Raw genomic sequence first — 9,663 nt, 5'->3', positions numbered from 1 at the left:
GGTGTGTTTGGGGGATTTCATATTTTCTAAAATGCTGAGCCTATGCTCTGGACTGGCACATGTCTTGTGGAACTGTTTGGATGTATCATTTTCTGCTTTTTGTCATGTTTTGAAGAAAGTTCTGCAAGTAATTTTTTAATTAAAGTTATTGACCTTGACAATGTTTTATTTCCAAAAAGGAGTCAGTTTTCATGCATCCAGTCTCTTCAAACTGTGCAATATTAATATCTGCAATAGACCTCACCATCCTTGCTAAAAACAGCCTATCTCAAAGAAACACATTGCTAAAAAAGAATCCACCTTGTAAAGCTGTTTATTCAGCAGGAAAGGGTGGGGTGTGGATGAAGCAGAGGTCAGATTGCAGTGGGGAACGCTTGTAGTGGGAGAAGGGAGCGAGAGATCTGATCAGGAGCAACAATTTCTGAATCAGCCAGACTTCTGCAGTGGGGTGGAGGTTAAGCCTTGGCCGCTGATGAATTGGGTCCTCTTCAGGCACTGCAAAACAAAAGGCAGGATGGTATGTGGAAAAAGTCTTGAACTATGCAACTGGCACTGTATTAAAATTTTGTCCCAACTACTACCTCTTCCTCTTTTTCTTCTAGGGTTGTCCATTCACAAACCTTCTTCACAGCAACCAACAGATGGCAGATCTGCTCAGAAAAGCCCTGCAGCAGGGCTGGTCAATGTTTGGACTTCCAGATGCAGCTCCTGAACCACAACACCCATCAGCCCCAGCAACACTTGCCCTGGTGTGATGCCAGCAAAATTCAGGGCCCTGTTTCCTTGGAGCAGCTGTTGGCAGGCCCTTCTTGTAGGGCTTGGTTTGCCATTGCTCCCACACAAAGATGCACACCTCCCCTCCCTCCCCTTGACAACCTTGGAAGGGAAAAGCCCACATCTGCCTGTAAACAAGATTCCGGACTTGTCTGAGGATTACTTGGGCTTCCAAATGACTGTTGAATGACAGTCACTTTGTGCCCAGGAAAAATGATTGGCTGCAAACAGGAGTGGGAAACTCTCGTGAGGTTTCTTGGTCTTTGATGCTCGTTGCCATCATCCCTGGCCATTGACCATGTTTGCTGAGGCTGATGGGAGTTGTAGCCCAACTGCATCTAGGCAGCTGCTGATGTTTCCCATCCCTGCAACAGACCACAAAAGCCTCCAGTGCCTGGTATCTATCTGAGTGTTGTCCTGTCTCTCTGCACCCAGATAGCTTGATTCCAGGTAGTCTAAACCACCATTGGACACTGGCTGCCCATTACTACATTACCAAAGGGGGGAGTAACTCTCTACCCTCCAGCTTCCAGTTTTCAAGATGTAGCAAACACCCCCTCTTTAGCCAGACTTATCACTCACCTGAGGAGCTTGTAGCAAACATCTGCAATGCAAAAAAGGGAAAGAAGTTCATGAATATTAGAACACAGAGGTGTGACTTTAGGAAATCCAGTTGTCAAGCAAGCATGGGAGGCCTTAATGGTCAGGATTGACTCCCACTAGGCAAAACAAGTAGGTTGTCTTTTTGTTTTTGGTTTTTTTTTAAATATGTCTGGTGGTATGGCTTATACCCAATGGATATGCTAGCTTGGAAAATCTCACCTGGCCCATTCCTTTGCTGCCATTTCACTCACAACCCAACCTTTGGATCAATTTGTGGGAATCAGTGTTATCCTCGCAATGAGCAATGTTTTTTTTCTGGGGGCACACAAGGGGATGCAGCACTGGTACCTTTTTCTTTCAAATGTTAAAAGTGTGAGATTACTGTAGCAACTTCATGGTGAGTACCAGCACCATGCTAAACCAGACAGGCTGAAAGGAAAACAAATCACAAATGCTATACTCACCAGACTTGGGGAGGATTACCATCAGGTCATCTGTGAGCCCCACCTTGTGGTAATGCTCCTTGAACTTCTCCAGCACTTCATTGCTGATGTCTTGAGTGCGGGCTGCATCCAGAGGAGGTCAGAATTAGACTCTGTTTGAGGTGGTGAGCAATAACTTCACCAACCTCCAGTTTGTGGGCAGGGCAGGGTAGAATCTTGAGAGGCTACCATGTGGAGGGAACACCCTAAGGGGGTTCCAGTCTGTGGGCTGAGGCTGGAGGTAGGGAGGAGGAGGAGCTTTCAGAAGTGGTTTGAGTGAGGGGTTGCACCTCATGGCCTGGACACTTGCCCCACTTTTGCATGACATGCTCTGGGCCCCCTCAGTCTTGGGAGCAACTTGGCACCTCTGTTTTCATGGCCTCCTCTCCATCAACTTTTAGACTGTAAACTTACTGGGGCAAAGGCCTGGCCTCTTAAGCTTTATAAAGTGCCTCTTGCCAGCTGATGCTGCTGTACATATAACAAAACATCTGTCTCGTCCCGCCTTAAAACTAGTGGTCCAGTCAAACCATTTAACAACCTTCTCCCTCCTTGCAAGGAATGCTGGGACTTGTTCTATGGAAGGCATCGAGTCCTCTGCATCCTCCACCAGTTCCCAGGATTCCAGATAATTTATAGTGTCATAAAATGAATGCTACTTTTTTTTTTTTTTTGGCAATGGAGCCTGCCCTATGCTATTATGAAGTGTGAGGCAGCTGGAGTAGAGGAGGGTAGCAGCAGCAGCAGCGTGGTATCAGAGGGGAGAGCTGTGCCACATAGCCTGCCCTGAAATTCTGCTGTCCCCATCACCAGTGCTAAAATAAGATTCAGCTGCCAGTATATGTGGGGAAGACGTGCCATCTTACCTTTCACTTCAGGCAACAAATTGCCTTGTGTTGGCCCTGTTTAGTACTGTACTGTACTGTACTGTATTATAATCTATTGTAGGGCAATGAGGGTTTGCTAGTTTTATCTACAACTCCCCCACCCAACCCCCCGCCAATACCCTCCTGGCTTTAAAACCATGGAAGACAAGTGGCTGCAGAGTTACTGTAATCAGCACAGCACCAAGGAGACAGAGAAGAAAGCAACTCCTGATTTTCAGTGAGGGGCCCCGATCAGGGGATTCAGTCAGGGGGCCCTGCTTTTGCCTGGGATGCATCAGAGGGTGTGCAATCCCTTCATTCAAAGAAGCAGCCCCAACTTAGCAACGCCGCTCTGCCATCAATGGCTCAGGAAGTAAGATGGCGGCTCTTGGCACCTCCACCCTCCTCTCTCTTGCTCAAGGATGGCTCATTGGAACACATACTGTACAACTGGACGGTGGTGCTGCTGGGCTCATCTTCAATCTCCTTGAAGGTGTAGAGGAGGGCAAAGTTGGTGTAGTCAGTTTCCAGCACCCGCATATCTCTCTTGGCATTCTCTGAATGAAGGGGGAGACAGAACCTCGATTAGTTCTGGCCATGGAAGGAGGGTCGGAATCTGTTCTTCTGGCCTTTCAACTTTTCCTTCCTCCCATCCTTCCAGAGCCAGATCATATTGATAATCACCCACCAAGCCACACTCTGAAGTTATCCCATGCCACCCTAAATACATTCTGTCTTTCCCTCGTGTGGCATTATATCGCATCACAAAGATCACCACCTCAAGGATTCTTGACTTCTTCTAGAGTGTCCGCCCCAATTTTCCTAGATGGAAGAGGAGGAAATGATCCAAGAACCACTAACGTGAATGGCAAGCTCTTTTGACAGCTAGGCTGCAGAGAAACCAGAATTTATTTGGCAATTGCTAGGAATTTTGAAAAAAGTGTCTTCAGTGTTCTTGCACTTAGCAGGCAAGGGAATATATATAACAAAACATGTGTGTTTCAACCTGCATTAAGAAGTACCCTGTACATGCTCAGGATCACTCTGTCTCAAGCCTTTTTATCAAAACCTTGGTTCTCTTAGGGAGCGAAAAAAGCACTCTGCACAGACTCAGGGGCACACAGGATTTTTTAAACACATAACCATTTGGCAGGCCAGTTTTGCAGAGTCCCACTGTCTCTGTTGCCACATTACTCATGTGTAGTTACCCACACAGGTAGCCCCTACTTAGAAAGAGGTCACGTGCCAGGCTTTCCTCTCACACAAGATGTAGTTGTGTCCTGGCTCTGGACCAAAATCCTGCAGAGGCAAAGTCCTCAGGCAACTGCAGCTCTGAGAAGGAGATTGGTCCATGCCCTTGTCCACCTCATGGTGGTCTACTGACACTTTCCCCTCTCTCCCGGAGTAGACACCTTGGCCACCAGACTCTGATGGCTGGTCCACAAACTCCATGAGAAATCAAGAGAGTCCTCAGGAGATATCCCTGCAGCTGAAAATCCTATTCCACAAAGGAACCAAGGGTTGCAGCAGAAAGCTACAGTTCTTTCACTCACCCTCAAGGAGCAAGGCCTCTAGTCAATGACTAGCTAGTCCTGCTCGAAAAGTCTGTGGCCCTAAGACCTTGCTGAGGCAACGTGGCTGTTTGACCTCAGGAGAAGGGGATCTCTCCATGGTCCTGACTTCCCTCCAAGATGCAGACTTTTGCCTGCCCTGGCCATGCCTGGGAAACCCCTTGCTTGGTCCATCCCCTCATCAGAATCATGGCAGGCTGAGCGGGGGGGGGGCAGGAAAATGCAATTCCGGGGGGCAAACCTTAATGCACAGCCCTGCTCCCCTCTCTCTACACCCTAAAGCACTTGTGCCCTACCGTCGTTTGTGAAGTGTGCAGGCTGGTCTGTCTTCTTAAAGTACATCTCTACCTTCTTGCACTCCTCAGGGCTGAAAAGAGAAATGAGGGAAAGGCACATACAGGGTTTAGTAATCATAGAATTATATACAGTTGGAAGGGACCACAAGGGTCATCTAGTCCAGCCCCCTGCAATGCAGGAATGTTTTGTCCAATGTGGGGCTCAGACCCACAACCCTGAGGTTAAGAGTCTCATGCTCTACCTACTAAGCTATCATTTGATTCTGAGTAGCTTTAAAGCCTCCACAAACTTTACAAAACAGTAAGTATACAGATCTACTCTTACAAGGACCTATTTAATGTGACTAAGCAACTGGGCCCAGATAGTAAAATCTGCCTGTTTTTTTTATTTTTAAAATTAGCAAGAGGCTGAGCCCCCCCCCCCCCAAATACATAAAATCATAGAGTTGGAAAGGACCTTGAATGTTTTGTCCAATGTGGGGCTCGAACTCACGACCCTGAGATCAAAAGTCTCATGCTCTACCAACTGAGCTATTAGACTACGGAGGCTGCTTCCCCATGGGGCATTTTCAGCAGAGGTGCTTTGTCTCATTCGCCCATATTTTAATGCGGATGAGGGGCACACTTGACATTGCAATCCCTTTCTCAGAGGGGAGAACAGGGAAAGGAGCATCATTGCCATTGCTGACAATCTGTTGAGTTGGGTCTCTTCCTTCATATTGACCTGGGGAAGATTTAGCTGCCCAACATATTCACAGGCGTTTGGGGGCTACATGTTGCATCTGCCCCAGCCAGCAAGACCAATGGTCAGGGATGGTGGGAACTGGAGTCCAAAGCACCCAGAAAGTCCTACACGGAGGAAAACTGCATTATGAGAGCCAGTGATAGTGTAGTAGTTGGTGCAACCACAAAGACCTCAGAGACCAGGGCTCTCACTGGGGGCCACTTGTTGCCTCTCACTCTAACCTACCTCACAGGTTGATTTAGAGGATTAGAGGAGGAGGCAGAAGCATATACACCCCCATGAGCTCATTTTAGAAAAAGGTGGAATAGAAATGGAATGAAATAAACAAATAAATTATAACATTTGCAGCAGGTTTCATTTTATCATCCCACTTGCGTATTTTAATTAGCATCAGGTCACTTTTCCAGTATGTATAATATTAGAAAAGTACTGATTAAATTAGTATTGGAACACTATAACACTTCAGTGTTGATTTGCAGGAGGAGTAGGGTGGCCGGGGGGTGGGGTGGGGGGTGGAGCATTAAATAACTTCTTATAGGGAAATGGTCCAAACCCATCCCAGCAAATTTTGATGAGAATTTGGCACATCTGTTCTGAAAGAGGGTGCTTCTCCTTGCTGGCTCTATGATCCAGCCATCAGTGATCACCAATCCATTGTAGTCTACATGGCAACACCCCCAAGGGAAACCAGAGTGCTCGGTCTAATGAAGAGGGAACATTTTCATCCTACCCCAGCATTTTCAAAGGCTTTCACAGGGAGGGGGTATTTGGGAGGGGCATATTCCCCCCCCCCGCAAAATGTGCCCTCCCTCCCCCATTCTTAATCATGTAAAGTGCTCCTAAGGCCAGCTAAGGGACTAGCAGTAGTTACTTACAAAGGGTAGCCAGTAAGTATTTTCATGTCGCCGTTTGGAAGGGGTTTGACTAGAGCAGCAGATGTTGTCATGAGGCTCTTCATGCCCTGGAATACAGGGCAGTTTGACGATCCGGCCATGATGTGCCACATCCCTGAAAACTGGAGGAAACCATTCCAGTCAGACCAGAGGTCTCACCCCTCCACTCCACCATCCAGACAAGGCCAAATCTGGCATTTCCCACATTTCTGTGCATTTCAATTAACCTGCATTATTTGTGCCAAGGCTTGGAGTGAAGCACAGGAACCCCTCTAAGGAAAAGAAGCCCATAATAAAAAGGAGAATAAATGTACACCCAGATTAAATCTCAGGAGCTGGACTGACGTGTAGGTCAGCAATAAATCAACAACTGTGTCAGGGAAGCTGACTCTGGCAAGTGCATGAGGTGATGACAAGGCTTTCAAATTTGGCAACCAGACAGCATTATAAAATCAAAAGACAACAGAGAAAATGGCCAGGAACAAATCGAGTATAAATTTAGATGGTGCTTGGTGGACTCCTGCTCCCATCATCCCCTTGCCACTGGCCTCTGGCTAGCTGGGACTGGTGGGAGTTCCTTGAGCACCAACTCCTGGAGGGCACTTGGTTGCAGAAGTGTGAGCTATTGGCTAGCTCTGGAACCAAAGAAAGGGGTGCAACTTCCACACAGCAGTGACCGCCCCCTTTCCCTACAGCTCAGTACCTTCTGAAGATCGAAGTCTGGTTGCATGGCAATGTCTGCCCGAACGCAGAATGAGCAAAGCAGGAGCATCAAAAGGCTGTGCATGGTGGACCTCATCCTGCGGGTGCCTCCTCTTGCTCCTTGCGTGCTGTCAAGAGAAAAGCAGCTGGGCAGAGGAAGATGCCGTCTCCTTCGAAGGCGCCCAACTTTATACCTCTCCCCTTGGGTGTCACAGCAGCCAGGGCGCTCTGCAGCGTCTCCTCCCACGTCTTATGTAACACTTTGGCCAAGTGTGGATCTGCTATCTTGGATAGGTGGTATTGGGTAACACCCTATTAAGTGATAATTGCTGGGCTGCAACTGGATAGCAACCAGGGGCAAAACCAGGCTTTATTTCACCCGAGTCAAAGACCCAGTTTGGCACACTCTCCATCTGTACTTGTGTACAGACGGGGTGGGGAGAGAGAGACTGGGAGCCTCAATGGCACCCCACTGGAGGCTTCACCTGGTCAAAAGCCCTTGCTAGCTCCCCTGTAGCTACAGCTCTGAGTAAGCCCCTTCGCCTGACCCAACAACAACAAGAAAAGAGAACAGGCAGGTTGGATTAAGGGGCGCTTCAAAATGACTCCCCATGATCCAAAAGATTGTTCGCAGTATACAAATATTCTGCCCTCGAGGGTATTCCCAACCAAGACCCCTTTTCCTGACTCTGCATGAGAGAATGTGCACTTTTGGTCCATTTGTTTGCACGGGCAGAAATGGGGAGCAATTCCCCCCCCCCAAAGACAAAGGAAGGAATGCATAAGGAGTTGCTTCATACTGAATCAGACCATTAAGGTCCCTTTGAATCAGTGCTGTCTGCAATGACTGGCAGTAGCTCTCCATGGTTTCAGGCAAGGGAGATAGATGCCTAGCCTCACCTGGGACCTTCTGCCTGCAAAGCAGGTGCTCTGACCACTGAGCTGTGACCCCCAAACTAAGATCCCCCTGAAGAGGAAAAGCACTAGCATCCCTCACATTGCTGACTCTGCTGCCCCAAAGCCTGTGAGACTCCCCTTGTGATATTTCCTAATCTACTAGCGCTCAGGAAGAGCAAATCTGTCCCTGTTGGTTTCTCTCTTTTTCTCATTTTCCCATTCTTAAATTTATTATTTCCATACCAGTTGAACATTTTTTTCAAGTCCTTATGAAAATTCGCCAGCATTTCACTGCAAATTTCTTCTGAAATGCACATTTTGTATGCACTTTTGCCTAATAAACGCAATCCGTTTGTTAGACAAGCGTTCACATAATGAGTCAACATTCTCAATTGATTCCTATGGGGAAATTTCTAGGCATTCCTGACTGTGGAACTTTGACCTCAAAAAGGGGGGTGGGGGTGGGACAGAAAAACCCTCTGGAACCTTGTCCAAATTCTACCGCACCCACCCAACACTGTTTCTGATGAAACGGCTTATGAGGACCAGTAAAACAGTTTTAAAAAGAAGGCTTGTTTAAGGCTGCTTATCTGTTTATAGTACTTTATGCAGGCCTGGCTGCTTGGATATCTGAACTTGCGGTGTGTATAGCAATGTTTCAGTACTAATTCCTTGTGTTTAGATAAGTGAACTTTCATAGAACGAATTTTCGGATCACAAGACCTGCATGCATTCACATTCTTGCAAAGCATTTTTTTTCTAATACAACACATTTTTGTATATTGTTTTCAGAAGCATATGCATTCCATGCACACTTTGCACTAGCATGTGCATTTTTGGACATATTCCTTGACTTATGTTACCTGCGAAATTTAGAGAATTTCGAAGGGCAGCTGTGTTTCAGTTGGCACATTGCTCCAGAAAGTAAAAATTTTGGAAGGTTTACCTTGAAAATGTGAACTGAATCAAAACTCTCCCCTGTTGCTAGCTGGAGCCCCTGGCTGTCTATTCAGTTGGGCCAGACCAGATTGGCAGGTGACCTGGGCAATTCACATTTGTGTTTTCGTGGCCAAAAGGCTTCATTGCATCCATGCACAAGTTAGGAACCTAGGAAGCAACTTTATACAGAGTTAGACCATTGGCCTATCTCCTTCTGTACTGTCTACACTGATTGGCAGCAACTCTCAATGGGTTTTGGCAAGGGACACTCTCAGCCCTACCTAGAAATGTTAAAAATTCCAATTTTTAACACACACAAAGATACACACAGAGCAGGAGAAAACAAGCTTGCTCCATCTTCCATGTGACAGCCCCTAAAATATTTGAAGATGGCTATTCTGTCTCCTCTCAGTCTCCTCTTTTCCAGGCTCAACATACTCAACTCCCTCAATCATTCCTCATAAGGCTGGTTTCCAGACCCTTGATCATCTTGGTCACCCTCCTCTGCACATGTTCTAGCTTGTCAATAGCTTTCTCAAATTGTGGTTCCCTGAATTAGACACAGTACCCCAGGTGTGGTGTGACCAAGGCAGAATAGAGTGGTACTATGACTTCCCTTGATCGGGACACTATATACTTCTGTTGACACAGCCTAGAATAGCATTAACCTTATTTGCTGCTGCATCACACTGTTGACTCATGTTAAGCTTGTGGTTCACTAAACTTGTGGTGAACAAACTAAAGATCGATCCAAACTAGGTGGTGATAGTCTTTGGTTGATAATAATAGTGATCTAGGTGGAACCTATTTTAGACAGGAACCTATTTTAGACAGGAATGCACTCCCCGGCCCTAGAGCAACAGACTCACAAAGGGGTCTAGCTTTATCCAGGGAT

The 9,663-nt window shown here is 46.9% G+C and overlaps 1 protein-coding gene across 1 annotated transcript; it reads right to left on the bottom strand.

Moving 5' to 3' along the window:
* Positions 1-297: 297 nt before the first annotated feature.
* On the bottom strand, positions 298-7,283 carry LOC307217172 (lipocalin-15-like). Its single transcript, XM_079978336.1, has 7 exons — positions 6,934-7,283; positions 6,213-6,352; positions 4,593-4,663; positions 3,169-3,282; positions 1,842-1,943; positions 1,357-1,378; positions 298-495 (listed from the first exon to the last, which is right to left on the bottom strand). Exons 1-7 carry the CDS (start codon positions 7,027-7,029, stop codon positions 489-491), a joined length of 552 nt encoding a protein of 183 aa, XP_079834462.1. The 5' UTR covers positions 7,030-7,283; the 3' UTR covers positions 298-488.
* Between the last annotated feature and the right edge of the window lie 2,380 nt (positions 7,284-9,663).

Source organism: Podarcis cretensis (assembly GCF_951804945.1).
Source record: "Podarcis cretensis genome assembly, chromosome: 5".
In the NCBI taxonomy this organism is placed as follows: domain Eukaryota; kingdom Metazoa; phylum Chordata; class Lepidosauria; order Squamata; family Lacertidae; genus Podarcis; species Podarcis cretensis.
This window is presented reverse-complemented; position numbering and strand designations above follow the sequence as displayed.